The sequence below is a fragment of the Ostrinia furnacalis genome, unplaced genomic scaffold, assembly GCF_004193835.3.
Source record: "Ostrinia furnacalis isolate ACB-3 unplaced genomic scaffold, ASM419383v2 OfSCF5758, whole genome shotgun sequence".
NCBI lineage: Eukaryota > Metazoa > Arthropoda > Insecta > Lepidoptera > Crambidae > Ostrinia > Ostrinia furnacalis.
In genome coordinates this window covers 443,746-463,230 of record NW_021135997.1, presented here as the reverse complement: position 1 = coordinate 463,230, position 19,485 = coordinate 443,746, and the positions used below count along the sequence as shown (strand labels likewise).

Here is a 19,485-nt window from a genome sequence, read left to right as displayed (position 1 = left end):
ATTAGTTTGAGATTATGAAATTTTTTTATTTAAAATGACAATATCATTTAGTACTCATTGATGTAATTGGCATGCTCTTACTGCTATTAACTGAAGTAATATGAACAAAGGTGCAAATACTTCACTGTATTCTATGGCTGAATCTCCCTGTAGCTTTCTACACAATAAAAACTTAAAAACAAAGGTTAAACCTAGAAATATTGCACTCCAAGATGCTCTATACATAGAAGCTTTGTAGGAGTTCTCTAGATTCATTCTAATACATACAATACAGCAGAAGTACGCATTCATTGCATCACTTACAAACAAAGGTGCAAATATGGTCCACCAAGCACTATTTACCACTCCATCTACCTTTAATGCTAATAGCACTGAGAATATAGTTATAGTTATCAAGTTTATCCATATCTCAAACACAGTCAGTCCAATCCATTGCACAATTTCATTCAATTTAAAAAACATTTCTATGTTTATTAACTTTGATTTGCACCAAGCATTGCAGTCCGGAATACCCTAATGTGGATAGATGACGAGTGCCTCACTTGCGCGCCGAAATCCAGTTCATCAGACAGTGGTTCCAGATCATCTGTATAAATGTTTGATAGTTTAGAGTTTTGCACATCAAACATGAATAATATCCTAGCAAATATTGAACAATAAACTTACCAACTAAATCTACAGTGCCAGTGTTGACTTCAATTTGACAAGTCCCAGAGAATAATATCTCCAGTTGCAATGCCAAGTTACAGCATCTCTGAATAGCAGCTCCAAGACCGTGTAATATGATTTCCTTTTCACCCTTTGTTAGAAGATCGCAGCATTTATCTAGCTGTGCCTAAAAAGAAGTTGAATAGAGTAAGTTCTTACATTTTATTCTTACTCACATATGCCGTGTGTTTTAATGGGACAAAGTGAACTTACCTTAAAATTAGTTTTTTTGGTAATGAATATAACATTGTTTCCTTCGATTGGTCTTACTGGTAGTCGTTTTTTCACAGCATAATTTTTATTGGGGCGTTTAAAGTGCTTTTTTTTAGATTCTTCTTTCTTTTGCGGAATGTTTTCATCTGCCATATTTTCAACAAATTTGACAGTTGGTAACACGTTGAGATTGACAGTTTGTTGACATTGACACTAGTGATGTGCCGTCGTTGATTTCCGAGCTCCAAAAAAAAAATACTTCGAGCACATTTTGTATGAAGGAGAGGGTGCGTACCGCCAGTACCTCACGCAGAAAACACCGCACCGGAATGTTCTTACCCGACTGCAGAAAGGTGGATATGCATAGCATAGGGTAACGGATTATTGTATTGCTAAAATCCGTTAAAAGAAAAATAACTTTCACAGTTTTTTGCCAATAAACTTTTGAGAATGAGAATACCTGGTATTCTCTACTTACTTCTATTCTTTATTCTGTAAAAGAAAAATTGCAAAAAAAATTAAATTAATTGACGGAAAAGTTGTCAATTCGATAGAAGATAGACGTTTTGGATTATGTGTTTCATCAATTCGGTTATTTTTAAATGATGAACTTGTAATCCTTATTGTTATGTTCTTGGGGATGTAGAAAATCTAAATCCTCATGATTTCTCAGACGTAGGTAGTTCTTAAATTCCTGTAACATTAATGTTAGTCTCACAAAATGGGTTGTGTGTGTTGTTCTCTCAGTTCATTCGTTTCAATCGTCTTAGATGCTTTAGAAAGGTAAGCTTGGTTTTGTGTTGAGATTTTTGTTTTAAGATGAGACCCTTCATCCGATAAGTCCTTGTTTGCAGAATCTCTCTATGCACAGTATGTGCCATGTTAACTTGTTGTCTTCTGTTCACAATCATAACTGTAATGGTCATGGGAATCGGTATCGGGTACCATTACTGTTTTGTATCCAATTCTGTGGAAGCTATGGGTAAGCTTAAAAAGTTATATTACATATTTATTAGGACAAAGATCTTTTTGAGCTGATTTAAATGATTAAATCAGCTCAAAAAGATCTTTGTCCTATTCATATATTCATAATATTAACATACATTCTCATGTATTTTATAGCAAAGGCTGCCAAGGCAGCTGGCGCTTTGCGGTCGGGCCCAGAAAGAACACCGGGCCATGTGATGCGATCCGTAGACAAGGCCATCAAGCGAGGGTTCGCTCACCGCCTGTCTCGCCGCGACATTGATGGCCCCACCCCTCAAAATAACACCAACGAAGGTCTCCTCCAAGAAATTGCCATCACAAATCGAACAAACCTTACGAATTTCATATCAGATCGAACAAATTTTACGAATTTCATATCAAAATGACAGTTGTATGCATTGGGATATAAATTAAACATGTTGTAAAAATGCTTAAGTTTTATTGATGTGCTTCGCTAGCATCGAGTTCTCATTCAGGTCATTTCGTACAGAGAAACAGTAAATTTCTCTTCAACGAGGTCAGGTTAATAGCTGAAGTGGCGCGGGCTCCGAACTGTTTCTCAAAGGCCGCAGGAAGGGCTCGCTGGTGGTGTTGTTCCGCGAGCGACGGAAGCGGCCTATCAACTTTCGCGCCAATTCCCGTTCGTGGGGCAGCAGCTCTGGCTCCTTTGGTGGCCTATAGAAACACACAAAACTTATGGGACCAGAAAAAAGCAGATTGTCTCGGATCAGAAAAACAACTCCCGACCGAGTTCTAGCCTTTGTCGCTAGCTATTATCATGTCTACACTGTCGGTAGTGGTAGTTACAACGGCCGTTAAGAGACTCCAAATGGTGACATAAATCATGTAACAGACGACCCATGCGACATGTTAACTATGCTTTAAATCTTAATATTAATGCGACCATGCGTTAAAACAATCAGACACTACCTTTCAGTTTCCAAAACGACAATCGGTGTCTCCGTGGATTCCATGAAAAGACTTTCTCCTGGTTTCTTGGTTTGATACACCTCTGGAAACATTAAATTCATATTATTACCAACTATCAAAAAAGCACGCTTTAAACCCGTATGCAAACCAGATCGAGCAATATTCCATTCAGAGCGCGAAATTATTTTGTATAAATCACACTAAGCAGGGACGGATATCGCAAAACTAGCTAAATGGAAGCAGACAACGTTTGAGTAGAATGTGATAAAAGGCATCAATAAACTTTGCTACGTAAATAGCAGAAGGTGAAATATGTAAAAAAATGATTATAATCCTCCTTCATACCAAGAAGTGGATGTGGTGCGTGTTCGACTTCGGATCGGTTGACGGCCACGAGGCGCACCACGGGCTGCGACTCCGGCCCGGCGCGAAGCATCGTCGGCTCTGTTGTCGATCTCGAAGACACTGGAAAAATATTATTTTGTCACTTTTGGTAATATAGCCTGCTTGGCAGCAATTTCTATAGGGTGCCGCGATTGTCAAGCACGTTACATTGTCGTAAGTGGTAAGCAAGTTTATGTGGGTAGCAGTAAAAGTTGCATTTTCTATAAATTATCACTGCTACGAAATGTACCATTGACAAAAATATTGTGCAAATGCGGGTGGGTGAAGAAAATTCATCGCGCCCGAGCAGACGACGCCGCATCTCTTCAGTCTGCCTGCGACTATGATACGTGCAACCGAGTTGAAACGTCGGGTGGGTAAATATCTGTTTACCTAAGTGTTTTGTTGCAAAATCCCTTAGCAATTGAGGAGTGTCTATTCAAAAGGGGATATTTACATTTTTATTATTTATTAAACTGAGTATGCAGTCTTGTTCTTAGTGCTGAATACTCACTTTCGTCACTTGAATCTTAATCAAAACGGGATATTCTCCCAAGTAAAGCAGCTTCAAATATAAGTGTTCATTTCAGAACAGGATATTTACACTTACAAAATTAAAAAGAAATAGTTATTTTTCATTTCATAACAAGAGAGGATATTTACAATACAAATATTTACACTATACCAATTAGCCGTTTCAAAACGGGATATTTACTTTTACATAGTGTTTTATTTCCTTTAACTTTATGCTTTAGGATTTATTTTTAGACATTTTACTCTGTAGAACGGAACGCAAAATTAACGTAAAACGGAATCTATGTTGTGTGATTGTCTGACACCTGATATTGGACAAATCAGAGCCCCGATTACGGTAACTTTTATAACGTCTACAATCCAGACGCGTTTCTGATTCTGCGATACGATTGGTCAAAACAGCTGACGTACGCTGTTGAACGACCAATCGTATCGCAGAATCGAGAAGCGTGTCTGGATTGTAGACTTTAAATATTACCGTAATCGGGGCTCTGAGCCTCGATTACCGCGCGGAGTGAGCCAGGCCTGCTACAGTGCAGCACGCGGCAGGGGGCATGTAAGTAGCTATTGGTTATTATATTGAGGCGATAGTTGTTTATTCAAACAAAACCACAGGTTTTGGTATTTACAGATAAACGCGAGGACTATTAACTGATATTTTTTTAAATTATGTCCAAACTTACTTGCAAAGGACGCCAGTTCTTTCTGAGCGTAATGATAGCCCACTGATATACCGTATATCATTAGTAAAATAATTGTGAACATGAGAAGCATCAGCACGAATGCACAACAAGTCCAGGTTAATACTCTGAAAATGAAATACAAGTTGGTTTAAGTAGAGAACAGGCTCTTTCTGCCAATTTATGTATGTTTGTTCACAAGGATACACCAGGCGTGATATGTTGACCTTAAGATCGCCCTTATTCTCTACGGAATATTAAAGACTTTGGCAGTGCAATAATTCCGCTTGATGTTTCCTCTTGTTTTGTACAAGTTTGCTTACCTTTCAACGCAAAATGTCATGGAACAAAATACTGACTGTACCAGACCCATGATTGCTGTTTATCTTTGATTTGTTTTACCAAAATTCAACCTCGATCGAAAAGAATGCAGACAACGCTGTAACGAAAAAATATTAAATAAAATTGATTTGACACAATAAGTTCAAAGTAAATAAATACTGGATATACCTCATAATATGATAAAACTAATCAGCAGATGAGCAGTCTGTCTTGAATAACATTGTTTGATATAAAACACTGATAAATAATAGGATTAATCAAAACCATAAAACGGCGAAGAGACCATTCTTCTAAACGTCACAATAACGTATGTCTTCNATGTTAGGAATTTTGTTTTTCACGAGGAATTGACCGAATCTCATTGGGTGTATGTAAGATCCCTGGGAGGTTTCAGATTCCAATCTGGACACATGTACAATGAAGGGACCTTTGTCCTGGTCGTCATAAATTTTGGGGGCAATTACCAAAGATGGATGAGTGTATATTGGTTGGCTGCTAGAAGAGGTTAGCAAAGTTGGAGTTGTACTAGGTCTCTTGGCAGGTTCTACGTCCGAAGTGGATTCCACTTCCGATCGTCTTTTTGTCCCCGTTTGGGTGAAAAGAGGAGGGGAAAGCTCCATAGGGGTTGCGGCCCTATCTGGAGGATCAGGAGGATCAGGGGGGCAAGGTTCCATTCCTAAGAACGGTACTTACCCGTAAAACAATCGACCACCACCTTAATTAAGACTATAACTAAGGTTAACTTAACGAAAATATGGTAAATTTGGAAAAACAATTACGATAACACAAAATATTTGTCAAAACACGTGTAGAAACTAACACTCCCACAGACAAAGTCCCAATAACGTATGTCAAGTCAAACAGTATTTTTTTTTTTTTTTTTATGGCAATGCTATGCCTCTTGCCAGTGTCGAGTTAAAAACGGGGAAACGGGAATTAAAAGGAAAAATGCCTACTTTCGGAATTTGGAAAGGAATTAATGATCAGGAAAATGAGGAATATACAGGAGATATTTATATAAAAGTCAAACAGTTTGCTGCCAGTTTGAAAAAAAAAAGTAAAATTGAAAAGTGTTTCAAATCTTTTTTGTCATTTTACATGGTCATTCATTGGTGGCTGGCACTTGCACATATTTTCTACTCACTCCTAGCTGTTCTGCAGGCTGTCCTCAATGGTGGTGTATGGTTTATCACTCTCACTCACAACTATAGGTCTATCGCTAAACTCAGTAAGTGCCTGAGGTATGGGAGCAGTACGGGAGGAGTTACATTGACATATTATGACGTGACAGAGCATATAGATGACCCACGCTGAACTGTCCCACCAAACTCAATGACAGGGGGGCGCTACCATCGTTCAACTATATGGTTTCCAACATGGCAAAAATCGGAACCAGCGATCCGGTATTGACGGTGGCGCCCCACTGTTAATGACATCGACAGGACAGTCCAGTATTTTGGAACTATACAAACGCTGACATTGACGCCTCAAAAACACCTTCCCGTGCCGCTTATATACCTCAGGCACTGAGTTAGAGTAGGCGCACACCGTTGATTTTTCGTCGGCCGATAGTTTAGTCGGGCAGTTGATCAGTATGGGCATGTATGGGAGTGCGCACACTACGCCGATTCGATTTGGCCGATTCTTCATGCAATTTAAAATCGGGCACAACTATCGGCCAACTAAAAATCAACGGTGTGCGCCTACTCTTAAGCACTACCTATAGAGCGAATATGCGATAGCAACTTACATATCCGAAATCCCCGAAACGTCATTTCTAATTGGCCATAAAAAGGCGTAAATTTTGAGCATTACAACGTTTGTGTAATAAAAAAAAAGTTTCATTTTATAAACAAATTTTATTTAACGAAATTGCAGTAAAAATACATTACAACAGTCTCAAAAGATAAAAGTTTTCACAACCAATACTATTATCCAAAAGGAATTTCATGGTTCAAGTACTGACACTGCCTTCATGATTACAGTAAAAAAGCTAGAAAGTGGTTTTTGTTTTGATTCATTCAGATGTATATCAAACAAAAATGTATAATAAAGTGAAAATATATTGTGTAATTAATGTGAAGTTTTAACTGTTACAAGGCAGTGTGGAAGCATTTACAGAAGACTTAGAATTACAAAGAAAACCTTCAGATTCAAACATCAAGATGGTAACATGTCTAGTCTAGTACTAACATTTGACATAAAAATATCAAAAAAATATCTTACAATTTATGTAATGCGAGCTGCGTGTACGATCATTAAAGAGCGGAATATACATTTATCCAATCCATTTAAAATAGTCAAAAATATACACAACTCTAGTAGGTATAAGACATTTTAAATATATGGCTTTCAGTTATGTAAAAAGGCACTAAGTGATTCTATTTACTAAATAATAAACAGTCATATGAAAATTATTGCTTACGTTATATTTTTTAATATAAATTACTACAAAAACAAAAAATATAATTAATTACTTATACTCACTCATACATAGGAATTTAACTAAAAATAAAACCAAAATATACATAAGAAATGATTTTCACAAAATAATATAAAAGTAACACAAGTTACGTAACAAGAAAGAAAAAAAAAACATTTAACAATACGACGAAATCAAAATAATTTATCAGTACGATTATTCCATAAATTCGCCTAAGATTGAAATTCGGAGGTGAACACATCAAATACAGGTTGTCTCAAAAACGGTATCAGGACATGAGTTTCGTATAGCTTTAGCGCTAGGAACGCGTTCTGTTTGCCCTAAGGGCCAATGCACATGGTGTTTGTTATACAACCCAAGCTGCCAAGTGCGCAGTTTACTCGGCCGGGTTGTAGGCACTGTATATGCACGTCGCGTTTTCTGCTCTGTTAAATTTAAAAAAGGCATTCCGATTGCTTGAAAAACGCACTTTAAACGTGGTGCGCATGGGTTTTAATCTTTAACCAGTCATTGACGATATTATTGCTTTATATGGGCGTCTGCAGGGGGTGGGTTTTCTTTTATGCAGGGTTCCCCATTCTGGTTCATAGGTGTGTCCGGCTCGAAGGACCAAAATGTAGGGAACTCAACATGGAAACGTCGAAATGAGAGCAGTGGATTGTATTATAAATAGAGCTATTATACCCCCCTAATTCTCTGTACGTCCAAGTTTCCTTGTCAAGGACTTAAATTAGTGAAAAATCTAACGCCAAAGAGCGTAATTTTTGTAGCGTGATTTCAAATTCCAACACATTTTACGTCGTTGTGAAGTTCACACTGAACTTTAGTGTAGACTCAAGAAACGCGTCGTAAACTATGCTCGTTTGGACGCTGCTTAAAGGTTAGCATCTCACAGCTCACTGCTTCCCGTGCAGCATGTCCCACAGCGGTAGTTCAGCGAGCGCTGCATGTAACTCTCGTTGCAGCTGCCTCGCGAGCGCCAACTGTTTAAGGGTATATTAAATATCTTACAGAACGCTTGAAACACGTGTCGTCCTGTTCGTGGATTTTAATCTTTAACCAGTCAGTGGTATAGATAGTGCCATCCACGAAGTCGCGTCCACGCTAATTATTATCCATGAGTGCACACGCACACTACAATAATTTTGCAAATAACACCGCGCATCTGTCGACCAAAAATTGGCGAAAAGCGTATTCGTGGATGGCATTATCTATAATACCACAGAATAATAATAAGTACTTCGTACAGAAGATTTTTTTCGCGAAGGTATTTAAAAAAATGTATGCTCAATGTCGTTAACAATATGGTGTAATTTAGCTTGTCTCAAGAGTCGAGCACCATTTTGTTGACAAACGTCAGTGATCGGTACTGCGCCGAAGACATAGGGCTGACTTCGGTAAAATGATGTGTGACGTGAGGTGCCAAACTGCGAAAAATGGCGGAGGAAATACATGAATAAGCATGAATTATATTTTGTGTTTCTAATATTATTCAGGCAGTTAAAAAATACTGTAGAGTATTAATTGCACCACCGTTTTTACATTATGGTTTATTGTCTTTACAATGCAAATGGGTGAAGAATACGTACGTGCGTGCGTGATTGTCCTGTCGATTTGGTATCTCAGGAGGGGTAGTCGCGCGTGTTTTGTTTTCGATGCAAACTCGCGGAGATGAACAGGCCTGATAATACTAACTAAATTATATTGAACTTTATTGCCTTGTGTTAAGTGTTGCAACTAGTGAATTATTAATGAATGGTTAGCATCTCACAGCTCACTGCTTCCCGTGCAGCATGTCCCATAACGGTAGTTCAGCGAGCGCCGCGTGTAACTCCCGTTGCAGCTGCCTGGCCAGAGCCGGCGCCGCCTGAGCCACGCCCGCGCCGCGTGCCCACGCGCCCACCAGTGGGCACACGCCGCTCAGCGGGCCCAGACCCGTGATGTGCAGGTCCATTGAGCTGGGACAGACGGGAAATCATTTGAATGAAGCTATGGCAAAAATAGCGAGCCTCCAAGTCTATGGACCTCACAATACAAGCTAAAGCCCGGTCTGTGAGCACATATAATTTTGTCCAATGACCCCTAGCTACCCATCCTTATCGCTCGCGCGTAATTATATTGCTGTCGCGACTGTGCGACTGGCACCCGCAGTGGGTGTGCGAGCGCGATAGCAACATAATTACGCGCGAGTGATAAGGATGGGTAGCTTGGGGTCATTGGATAAAATTCTACATGCTCACAGACCAGACTATATCTGCTAAGAGCGTACTTTAGTGTTCAAAATCAAAATTATCTTTATTTGTATAGACTAATTAAATTAGTACTTACAAATCGCCAAATGCTATTAAAGGAGCCTATACGTGTCCCATTCTTTTTATGCCCTATCAGCGCTTCGAGACAAACATTTAGCAAGAAGAAGCACCTTGCTGGAAGGTCTAACAACGATTGCAGTTGGATGAAATGGCAATGATTGCAACTGGCGTGGCACGCTTCGCCCAAGCAAGCGCGGCGAACGATATCGTTCGTTTCAGCCAAATGACGTCCACCGCTGGACAAAGGCCTCCTCCAAGGTTTTCCACAATGCACGGTCCTGCGCTGCCCGCATCCAGGCTCTTCCCGCGACCTTTACCAGATCGTCGGTCCACCTAGTAGGAGGCCTGCCCACGCTACGTCTTCCAACCCGTGGTCGCCACTCGAGAACTTTTCTGTCCCAACGGCCATCGTCTCTATGAGCTATGTGCCCCGCCCACTGGCACTTGATTTTAGCAATTCTGCGAGCTATGTCGGTTACTTTGGTTCTCCTACTGATCTCCTCATTTCTGATTCGATCACGCAGGGAAACTCCAAGCATAGCCCGCTCCATCGCCCTTTGGGTGTATGGCCCATAGTAAGCGACCACGTTTCAGATCCAAATACCATCACTGGCAACACACACTGATCAAAGACTTTTGTCTTGAGACACTGCGGTATTTTGGACGTATGTCACGTAGCTTCCCGAACGCTGCCCAGCTAAGTTGGATTCAACGATTGACCTCTTTCTTGAAGTTGACCCTACCTAACTGGACTGTTTGTCCCAGGTATACATAATTGTCAACAACTTCGAGTGTATAGTCTCCAACCTTCAATAGAGTGGGTGCATGCAATACGGACATTAGACATGATTTTTGTCTTGTCCATGTTCATTCTGCAATTCGGCACTATACGACACGATGGGAATAAGCGAGAAATATCAGAAACTCACTCCATATGCTGCACGCGTAGGTCATCTAATTGCGCGTAGGGCTCCCAACGCGCGAGCCCGACCGTCAGCGCCACGTGCAAGGAGCTGTGCGCGAAGGCAGCCGCGAGCCGCCCGCTACAAGACACGCCCATCGCCTTTATCCGGTAGTCGTCGTAGCCGATCTGAAATGACAATAGGAACCCATAAGATACAGACAGATAAGTAGCTCAAGACTAAAAAGTCACTTACTTAATCATAATACTAAATTGTTTAAATCTAGCATTAAAATTTTCAGATCACATAAGAGCCAAGTACACGAGGAGTTTCGGCGCTGCACCGCAAAGATTTCACTTATCTTTGACCGTAGCTTTTTGACGATAACCGATGTTTTTGTATGGAGTTTGACAGACTCTTAAAGTTTGATTAAGTAAGTAAGGGGATGCAATGCAACCCAGCCTTGGTGAGAAGGGGTGCCCTCTCAGACGCATAACATTTTTCATCATAATTTAGTTTGGCATAACAGTATTTGCATAAAGTTTTTTCGCATAAACTTTGATATGCATAGTTTTCTAAATGCATAATGGTTTCTTAGGCATAACAATAACTTTCTCTAATTTTCAATACCATAATTTAAATAATCATAAATGTAAAGAACATAATTTTTATATTCCTAAAGTTTGTTTTTAATAAAATACGATAAACATAATGTAATTATTTATAACATTTAAAGTCATAAATATTGTCTATAAGAGCAACCAACATTGAAGAGTAAATAATTATGTATTTGTGATGTTGCGAACGATCCTCCTTCCACCTTTATACTCTTTCGGCCTATAGATTTGTAAAACTAAATTCTCTGTGTCATTGTCATTTTTGTTCTTCATTTTTGACCTGTCTCTTAAAAAACTTAAGCTCGTGAAAATACATTCTGTTTGTCTCGAATTCCTCTTATCTATTATTATAACGCACATATTATACAGTCCACATTTCTTTTACAACATTAAGCTTGCCTGGTCTGGAATTATGTAGATCCCGACTGGCCGTGGTCTCTTCCACGTGGTACTAGTCTGCCCTATACTAGAGTGTAATTTAAAAGCCGGAGGCGCGGAGGGAGTGCGGTCCTCGCTCGCTCGCCAAAGGCGACCAGCAAGCCGAAGCTGCGGAAGTGAGCATGGCATGCCGGGTATATGTTACGCCAGAGCGGAAGGACCGCACTTCCCGCAGCGCCGGAGATAAGGCAATCCTAATGCTTGCTTGCATGCTTGCTTGCTTGCATCCTTGCTTGCTTGCATCCTTGCTTGCATGCATGCTTCCTTGCTGCTTGCTTGCATGCTTGCTGCTTGATTGAATGCTTGCTGCTTGCTTGCTTACTTGCTTAATTGATTGCTTGCATGCTTGCTGCTTGTTTGCAGGCTTGCTTGTTTGCATCCTTGTTTGCATGCATGCTTCCTTGCAGCTTGCTTGCATGATTGCGTGCTTGCTGTTTGATTGCATTCTTGCTGCTTGCTTGCATGCTTGTTTGCATGCTTGCTTGTCTATTTATATTTGTTAACTAATATTTTATATGTATAACGTTTTTATGTTTCATATTTGTTAACATTATGGTATTTTGTATATTATGAATGGTAATATTTATGGCATTGGTTTAGATGCCAATAAATGTTATGCTTAGAAATCGTTATTAAAAAAACAAGTATACAGAAAAAATATATACTAAAATATTATTATAATAAAAGTGGTTATGTCAAAAAAATTATGCCTTATGATTTATTCTGTATGAATGTTATGCGAAATGATGAGTATGCCAAAAAACTTTACGCACTCTTAAATTATGTCAATATTTTTTATGCAACTGAATATGGACCCCCGTCTCGCTCAATCTAAGTGCGGTGTGCCTGCGGTGCGGCGCCGGAACGCACCGTCTGGCATATCATTGATTTTTATATGCAGGACGCCGCAGCGACACCGCTCCGGCGCCGCGCCGCGACCGCACCGCGTGGCTTCTCTCTTAGTCAGCGTCTGTTCTAATTTCTACATGTCCATACCTGTAAGTCCTTTATCCTTAGCGTGAAATGAAAGCAAGTCTTGACGGGGTCGGGGCGGCTGACGCTGACGTCACTCACGCGGTTGATGGTGGCCAGGTTCTTGACCCAGCCCGTGTCGGTTTCGAACTTGCCTATAAACGATATCGACCCTATCTGGAACATAATAAGCACTAGGAGAATCAAAATATTAATCTGTCAAAAGATTAATCATTACTTAAGTATTTACTAACTTCTACGAGGTGGTATCAGATATAAGCCGGGATAGGATGGGCGCCATGATAAAATCTTATCGATGATTAAGACGACAAACGTATGGGCTTATCGGGTAAAATCGAAGAAATGACGCGAGAAAAGCTGAGAATTTTTTCCTGTATCCAGAATACCAGATCCATTATTTTTTTTATATCTAAAATAAATACATAAAGATAAAAAAAATTAATCTGGAATTCTGGATACAGGGAAAACTCATTACTATTGCAACTTCTTTTTATCCAGGATCTAAAAAAGACGCTGTACATTACACACGCACGCACTTATTGCAATAGAAATTAAAGTACGGCCAACGAGAAGCGATACCAAATGTAAACAAACCCAAAGTCATGGGTGAACCCGTCTGACTTTGACATATTTTGGCGGGAGAACGAGACATTACGACAAATACACAAGATAGGAAGAGACAGAATATATTGTCAACTCGACAGTCGTATCGACCTTTTGTATCGCTGCTAGTTGGCCGTACTTTATAGTCTATCCAATATAGCTTGATTAGAATGACGGCTGTCAAACGAATGTGACTAGTGCTGTGTATGTTTCGTACGGTTCACATAGATGTATCGATAAGTTTTCGAAAAAATGATATAAAAAAATGCACCCAATTTTTCTTCATATCTTTATTCATAAAAATGACAATTATGATTTAAATTTAAAGACAGTAAAATTTAAAATTCATGTCAAGGGTGTACAACTTAAGTCGTAGTCATTATCATCAGTGTTCTTCAGTGGTTTTTTCCTCTCGCTAGAGGGCGGTGGGCATCTCTTCTAGAGCAACGGTGCTATGAATACCCAAAAAATTACCGGTGATTGATTTCCGATGTTTGATTATTTAAGAATGAAATGTTTTTTGGTTTTTAATAGTGAACATTTAGAAAAACGTACAACTTGACTTAAATATGTTAAAAAATTAGTTAGAAATTTTTTTTGTTAAATATGTTAAAAAATAGTTTTAATTTAATATGACATTTGTCGATATGTCCCAACACTAACATTTTTGTAACTCGAGATAACCTTGTAGAGACGTCGTTAATACTCTAGCTTGATTTTTATAATTTCGAATTACTACTTATTGGTGTAATTTAACGCTACATTTACACGAAATTAACATTTTTATTGGAAGCACTGTCGTCGAAAATATTGTTTGTAGGTCAGACGTGAATTATTTCTTGTCCGCCAATATTTAGCTCTCATTGATCGCTACTACAAAGTTATGTCGTTACTTTTGATGGCAGCTGTCATTCTAATCAAGCTATATTGGATAGACTATAATAGTTTTAATTTAATATGACATTTGTCGATATGTCCCAACACTAACATTTTTGTAACTCGAGATAACCTTGTAGAGACGTCGTTAATACTCTAGCTTGATTTTTATAATTTCGAATTACTACTTATTGGTGTAATTTAACGCTACATTTACACGAAATTAACATTCTTATTGGAAGCACTGTCGTCGAAAATATTGTTTGTAGGTCAGACGTGAATTATTTCTTGTCCGCCAATATTTAGCTCTCATTGATCGCTACTACAAAGTTATGTCGTTACTTTTGATGGCAGCTGTCATTCTAATCAAGCTATATTGGATAGACTATTCGCTGGGTGCGAAGTACTAGGTGGGGGGGACATAATCTATCGCAGCGCTCATGGTGGTCAAAAGTAGAAATAATGTTAGCTCTGTCATCAGATGTATCTGTCAATGGCAAAGCGATTCTACATAATACATTTTAATATCATTAATTAATCGCATGAAAAGGGTCCTACTGGGAACTTAAATAAAAGAGTGGACTGTATTTCGATAGGGCTGTTTTAATAGCCGTTTACAATTTGGAAATAACTAAACTATACAACGTGGTAGTACAAAAATGAGTCACAGTAGTTGTTGTGCACAGATGTTTGCCTTATGATGAGAGCGTGAATTATTGAACTCTGCCCTTGTTTTGTTCTTAATTCTTCTACATCTCGGACTTGTCCAGCCAATACCAACAACTTTCCTTTAAATACGGTTTGTGGTTGGAATTTGATATTGTAACTCTCACAAACCCGGTCTTCAAAACGATACTCATTTCGATCTGAAAACGATATTTAAGGCAATAACTCGGCTATCCGATGAGACTCGAAAATTTTTGTAGGACACTTTTTGTAGCTTTCTTTGTGCTCTACAATAACGCCCGAACCATTTTTAGCGTATCATGCATCGTTATCGAGATATCGATCGATAAAGTCAAAAATTTTGGACACAATTTTTGTTTTTTTCTTTTTTTTTCAGGTCTAAATAAATATGAAAAATTCCGAAATAATTAAATAATTAATTAAAAAGTAAAATTTAATTACTTTTAATTACTTTTTTTTAAGTAACGGCAAAGCATTTGTATTAGTTGGTTCTTGTTTTGATCCCTTGTGAGAAACTTCTCCTGGCTAACTTTTGGAGTAGTTGTCTCATCGAATGTGAACTCCGGCGATTGGTTTTTTCTCGAACGTCGTACTCTTTCCGAAGTTTTCGTTCCAGCGAGTGTCATATCAGTCGGATAACCGTCGAATATGATTGCAACTTTTCCTTCGAAGTTATGTTGTACGTATCTGACGTTAATTATTTAATTATTCCGAAATAATTTGTGTCCAAAATTTTTGACTTTATCGATCGATATCTCGATAACGATGCATGATACGCTAAAAATGGTTCGGGCGTTATTGTAGAGCAGAAAGAAAGCTACAAAAAGTGTCCTACAAAAATTTTCGAGTCTCATCGGATAGCCGAGTTATTGCCAAAAAACAAATTTTACCCCCTTTTTCAACATGGCGGCGAAAGCTCCTAGGAAAGCTTGGTCGACAATCTCAAGTTAAGCTTTTCTAGGTATCCCCTACAACATATTAAAAAATTAGAAGCGCAAATTCATTTTCTTTTTTGAATGTACGTAATGACTGGACTATTTGTTATTTTTTCATTTCGATATTTTTTCACAAATATACGACCTAAATGTCAATGTGACAGAGCCCACAAAGTTGTGGACGCTAGTTGGCGCTGTAATCGTGCACGGAGCCAATAGTGCTATTTTGCAGCATTTTAAAGTTTGAAGTTCGAACCAATTCGAATAGATCGGGTTTTGGGAGAAACTGCAAACAGGATGCCATGAAGAAGGCCTTACTTTGTGCATGAAGGTGGCATGCAGAGGCGGCAGCTCGAGCACCTCGTGACAGCTCTGCAGTAGCGTGCGCCGCATGTTGATCAGCACCATGTCCACCACCTTGTTGCCGCTCTCGGCCAGGCACGCCGCCATGTCGCTACGACCATAAAATTATCTCTATACTATACTAAAGTCCGGTCGCCGAGCAGACAGAATTTCGTCCAATGACCTCAAGCTAAAGCCTGGTCGCACACTCACTGCGGGCGCCCGTCGCACAGTCGCGACAGCAATATAATTACGCGCGAGCGATAAGGATGGGCAGCTTGGGGTCATTGGACAAAATTCTACGTGCTCAGTGCTCATGGACCAGGCTTTACTCACCCTTCTCGCCCGCGTGTAATTTTATTTCTTTCGCGACGAATTACGCGCGAGCGAAAGGATGGATAGCTTGGGGTCATTGGACGAAATTATATACTATGCTCGGCGACCGGACTTTAATCTATACTAATATTATAAATGCGAAAGTAACTCTGTATGTCTGTCTTGCTTTCACACCTAATTTTGCGGGTAACGGTTAGTACCTCTAGTACGAACAACTTTCGTCTTTGAATCATTTGCGTATTCGAAATTCGATACCTCGAAGTCGAAGGTTTTTCAAGCTAGAGATGTATCTGATACCGGACCGGTCAAAGTGAACGCAGCGATTCACATGATTTTTGTCATATGTTTTTATCTCAGAAAACTAATTAGGTAGTTCATTAACAACTAGACTGTTTGCAAGTGAAGTAATGATTTTAATTATTATGACAACTAAATAAAAAGCCACAGAATTGATATGGTCGACTGAAAAAGTAGGTCACAGTGCAGCGGTCGTCGCGGTAACAGTCGTGTCCTTCAGTTAGGAAAGCCACTTTTTTATGTCATATTATTATGTTTAATGACGAAGCATGATCGCTAGTTAATGTTAAAGTTATGTTTAACTTATGCTTAACAATATCAAGAAATATATAAAATACTACCAAATATTACCAGACAATGTAAAAATTTACTTAAATACTTTTTTCTTAGGAAAACACCCAGACCAATACAAACAAATGTCTCCATGCGCACAAATGTTTGTACTGGGCAAGAGTCGAACCCGCGACCTCAGGTATAGTCAGGTACGCGAACCATTATCTTTATAATGGTAATGAATCATCATCAACAGCCCTTTACTCTCCACTGCTAGACTATGAGCCTCCTCCACTATAGTGGAGGGTTTTGCCATAATCTCCACGCTTGGCAGGCAGGTTGGAGATCGCAGTTTAAAAGATTGATGTTTTTCAGAGAGTGCTGCTGCCCGTTTTCTGTTTGATATGTAGTCCCTAAGTCGCCTCTTACGACACCCGCGGGAAGAGTAATGAATGGCAACCGTTATTACCTGTAAGCTTCCAGAAGGCTGGGGTTGCAGCAGACGACCTCAGAGACGCTGGTGGCCTGTCTCAGCACCACCGCGAGGTGCCTTTGCAGTTTGTCCCGGAGCAGCGCGTATAGCGGCAATGATATCGCCGCCGTGAGCGGTAAGTCGTCTGGAATTTATATTCTTTATTCCAATAATGTGGCAAGATAATGGATGATTTAGCGTGACCGATAACACTCAAACATTAGCGGAAGAATGGTGGGGCGCGTCTTCGTGCATGAAACGATCCACGATGATGTATTATTATCAATGCGAAGTTTTCTAGCTAGACCAATTTTGATAATTTGGGCAATAGAGTTAGGTGGGACCTCAGATCATAGAAGGGAATATGATCTGAGGGTGGGACTCTTTTGTCCTAAAAATAGATCGTAAAGGTAATAAAATAGGGCAATGAAAGTTTGTATAGTAAAATCGAATTATTATTCAGAGAGGATGGGGAAAAAAATTAGTAGATATCCAATAAAGTTGTATGTGCCATACAATACCGTTTACTATCTCTCTCACAAGTTTATTAACACCAGTGGAGTAACAACAATAAACACATCATTATCGCTCTCATAAGCAGATGCAAGTGGGGCGTTGCCATTATACATCGTGTTACTTATCTCTACCGTAGGCGCAGGAGCGAGTTAACGACATAATATGGTGTTAACATGGCCTCGAATTAGGCACGATTGTCACTTTTAGCATCGTAGAGGAAACGAAACTAAAAGAATACATTAATATTACTGTCGCGCATAACTTAGTAGGTTCTTGCCTTAATTCGAATAAAATAAGACCTCTATAATAGTGCCTTTTTCTTGTGACGTGGTTTTCGGCAATTCCGTGTGCGTGTAACTGGTCCCCGTCCGTGAAAAGTGGACCAGTTCCGCACGCTTGCCGAAACCCGCATCACAGAAAAAGGGTAATAAGCGCTCCTGCACACGACGCCGCTACCGCGCCGCCGCCGCGCCGTCGCCGCGCCTTTGCACTGTTCATACGCACCGAGTAAAACCGCCGCCGCGCCGCCACCGCGCCATCAAAGCATAATTTCGCCCGCGGCGCGGCAGCGGTGTTCACGCGGCGCGTACCTATAAACAGTGTAGCGGCGCGGCGACGGCGCGGTGGCGGCGTCGTGTGCAGGAGCCCTAAAGGTTGTAATAAAAACTTACCAATATGTTTTGCCAATTGTTCTGTCGTAGCGAAGTCATAGCCCCCGCTCTTTTGTGGCGAAGGCCACGACAGCTATTGCAAGAATTAAAAATTAATTAATCAACCATTTCAAATTTGATTCAAACCTTAATTATAAGTAGTTGGTTTATTCACATTTTCACTTATAAAAAATATTTCTTTTTACAAATAAAAATAAAATTCATTATATGAATAGACTTATGACTAGTGCAAAATCAGAATGTAAAATATTTGGAGAAAATATAAATTATGGCAGGCCTATCATTGAACTTTATCATGTCGAAATTACCTTGACCAGAACCTCGTCATGCATGAAGTCTATACCAGGGTTCACAAACGAGAAGGCGTCGTCTTCCAGCACCAGCCCAACATTCACATCTGCCGTCATGTTCGATAAGGATATTCTAGAAGAAACATTTTTTTAAGTTTCTACTGCTCTACAATAATTCTAACAATTATTCTATTACCTACCTTTTTCCTCATTGGGCTCAGACCTTTCAAAATTAAACACAATATTATAGAAATAATGCTATACAAATTACAGTATGTTTGCAATTACTTTATTAATCAAGCACCATTATAGACCAGTTCCAGTCTGGAACCATTGTGATATTTGGTGCTGTGGTGAATATTTTTTTATAAAATAAAAATTGAAAGTATACGAGGGCGGCACTGAAAATTTCGGGAATCAAGGAAGTGAAACAACATTACTATTTAAAAATGTATTTATTGCTTTTTAAAGTATTCTCCGCGAAATTTGACACATTTTTCAATACACGAAACCAATCATTGAAGNAACCGTATGACAATAAAGTGCACAATGGTATTTCGTATTGCAACCTAAGCCCTGATTGTCTCTTATTGGTCGTAGTAAAAATATAGTAAAATGCGTAACCAATTAGAGACGGGGTGAGCACGTGACCGGAGCGATGCGCTTACGCTAAAATTTCTACAAAGTGGTCAGGCGGAAGAGTC

The 19,485-nt window shown here is 39.5% G+C and overlaps 4 protein-coding genes across 7 annotated transcripts; 1 reads left to right on the top strand and 3 right to left on the bottom strand.

The window, feature by feature from the left end:
* Positions 1 to 5: 5 nt before the first annotated feature.
* On the bottom strand, positions 6 to 1,104 carry Tm (protein). Of its 2 annotated transcripts, XM_028316541.1 has the most exons (3): positions 922 to 1,104; positions 667 to 835; positions 87 to 586 (listed from the first exon to the last, which is right to left on the bottom strand). In XM_028316541.1, the coding sequence occupies exons 1-3, from the start codon at positions 1,072 to 1,074 to the stop codon at positions 474 to 476; spliced, it is 435 nt and encodes a 144-aa protein (XP_028172342.1). In that variant the 5' UTR covers positions 1,075 to 1,104; the 3' UTR covers positions 87 to 473. The 2 variants fall into 2 exon arrangements, with proteins under 2 accessions (XP_028172343.1, XP_028172342.1); XM_028316542.1 differs by lacking the exon at positions 922 to 1,104 and having other exon boundaries at positions 6 to 586; positions 667 to 837.
* Positions 1,105 to 1,490: 386 nt separating this feature from the next.
* Positions 1,491 to 2,357, top strand: LOC114361477 (uncharacterized). Its single transcript, XM_028316522.1, has 3 exons — positions 1,491 to 1,704; positions 1,776 to 1,903; positions 2,044 to 2,357. The coding sequence occupies exons 1-3, from the start codon at positions 1,643 to 1,645 to the stop codon at positions 2,292 to 2,294; spliced, it is 441 nt and encodes a 146-aa protein (XP_028172323.1). The 5' UTR covers positions 1,491 to 1,642; the 3' UTR covers positions 2,295 to 2,357.
* LOC114361476 (uncharacterized) lies at positions 2,344 to 5,032 on the bottom strand. 2 transcript variants are annotated; one of them, XM_028316520.1, is made up of 6 exons: positions 4,947 to 5,032; positions 4,760 to 4,875; positions 4,440 to 4,564; positions 3,184 to 3,303; positions 2,839 to 2,920; positions 2,344 to 2,583 (listed from the first exon to the last, which is right to left on the bottom strand). In XM_028316520.1, exons 2-6 carry the CDS (start codon positions 4,807 to 4,809, stop codon positions 2,427 to 2,429), a joined length of 534 nt encoding a protein of 177 aa, XP_028172321.1. In that variant the 5' UTR covers positions 4,810 to 4,875; positions 4,947 to 5,032; the 3' UTR covers positions 2,344 to 2,426. The 2 variants fall into 2 exon arrangements, with proteins under 2 accessions (XP_028172321.1, XP_028172322.1); XM_028316521.1 differs by lacking the exon at positions 4,947 to 5,032 and having other exon boundaries at positions 2,349 to 2,583; positions 4,760 to 4,826.
* Positions 5,033 to 7,811: 2,779 nt separating this feature from the next.
* LOC114361486 (uncharacterized) lies at positions 7,812 to 18,935 on the bottom strand. 2 transcript variants are annotated; one of them, XM_028316535.1, is made up of 8 exons: positions 18,800 to 18,935; positions 18,492 to 18,564; positions 17,302 to 17,449; positions 15,903 to 16,038; positions 12,487 to 12,639; positions 10,463 to 10,623; positions 8,988 to 9,179; positions 7,812 to 8,109 (listed from the first exon to the last, which is right to left on the bottom strand). In XM_028316535.1, the coding sequence occupies exons 1-7, from the start codon at positions 18,896 to 18,898 to the stop codon at positions 8,996 to 8,998; spliced, it is 954 nt and encodes a 317-aa protein (XP_028172336.1). In that variant the 5' UTR covers positions 18,899 to 18,935; the 3' UTR covers positions 7,812 to 8,109; positions 8,988 to 8,995. The 2 variants fall into 2 exon arrangements, with proteins under 2 accessions (XP_028172336.1, XP_028172334.1); XM_028316533.1 differs by having other exon boundaries at positions 7,812 to 8,204; positions 8,993 to 9,179.
* Between the last annotated feature and the right edge of the window lie 550 nt (positions 18,936 to 19,485).

Bases quoted from the DNA above. Each gene is read 5' to 3' on its own strand.
- LOC114361486 (XM_028316535.1), bottom strand. From the start codon at position 18,898: ATGACGGCAGATGTGAATGTTGGGCTGGTGCTGGAAGACGACGCCTTC. The intron at 18,565-18,799 runs GTAATTTCGACA...TTCTTGCAATAG, and splicing joins ATGACGAGGTTCTGGTCAAG to CTGTCGTGGCCTTCGCCACA. The intron at 12,640-15,902 runs GTAAGGCCTTCT...ATTATGTTCCAG, and splicing joins ATGCCACCTTCATGCACAAA to ATAGGGTCGATATCGTTTAT.
- Tm (XM_028316541.1), bottom strand. From the start codon at position 1,074: ATGGCAGATGAAAACATTCCGCAAAAGAAAGAAGAATCTAAAAAAAAG. The intron at 836-921 runs GTAAGTTCACTT...ACTTCTTTTTAG, and splicing joins CCAAAAAAACTAATTTTAAG to GCACAGCTAGATAAATGCTG. The intron at 587-666 runs GTAAGTTTATTG...ACATTTATACAG, and splicing joins TGGCACTGTAGATTTAGTTG to ATGATCTGGAACCACTGTCT.
- LOC114361477 (XM_028316522.1), top strand. From the start codon at position 1,643: ATGGGTTGTGTGTGTTGTTCTCTCAGTTCATTCGTTTCAATCGTCTTA. The intron at 1,705-1,775 runs GTAAGCTTGGTT...CCTTGTTTGCAG, and splicing joins GTCTTAGATGCTTTAGAAAG to AATCTCTCTATGCACAGTAT. The intron at 1,904-2,043 runs GTAAGCTTAAAA...TGTATTTTATAG, and splicing joins CAATTCTGTGGAAGCTATGG to CAAAGGCTGCCAAGGCAGCT.
- LOC114361476 (XM_028316520.1), bottom strand. From the start codon at position 4,809: ATGGGTCTGGTACAGTCAGTATTTTGTTCCATGACATTTTGCGTTGAA. The intron at 4,565-4,759 runs GTAAGCAAACTT...TTTCATTTTCAG, and splicing joins ATGACATTTTGCGTTGAAAG to AGTATTAACCTGGACTTGTT. The intron at 3,304-4,439 runs GTAAGTTTGGAC...ATATTTTTCCAG, and splicing joins AGAACTGGCGTCCTTTGCAA to TGTCTTCGAGATCGACAACA.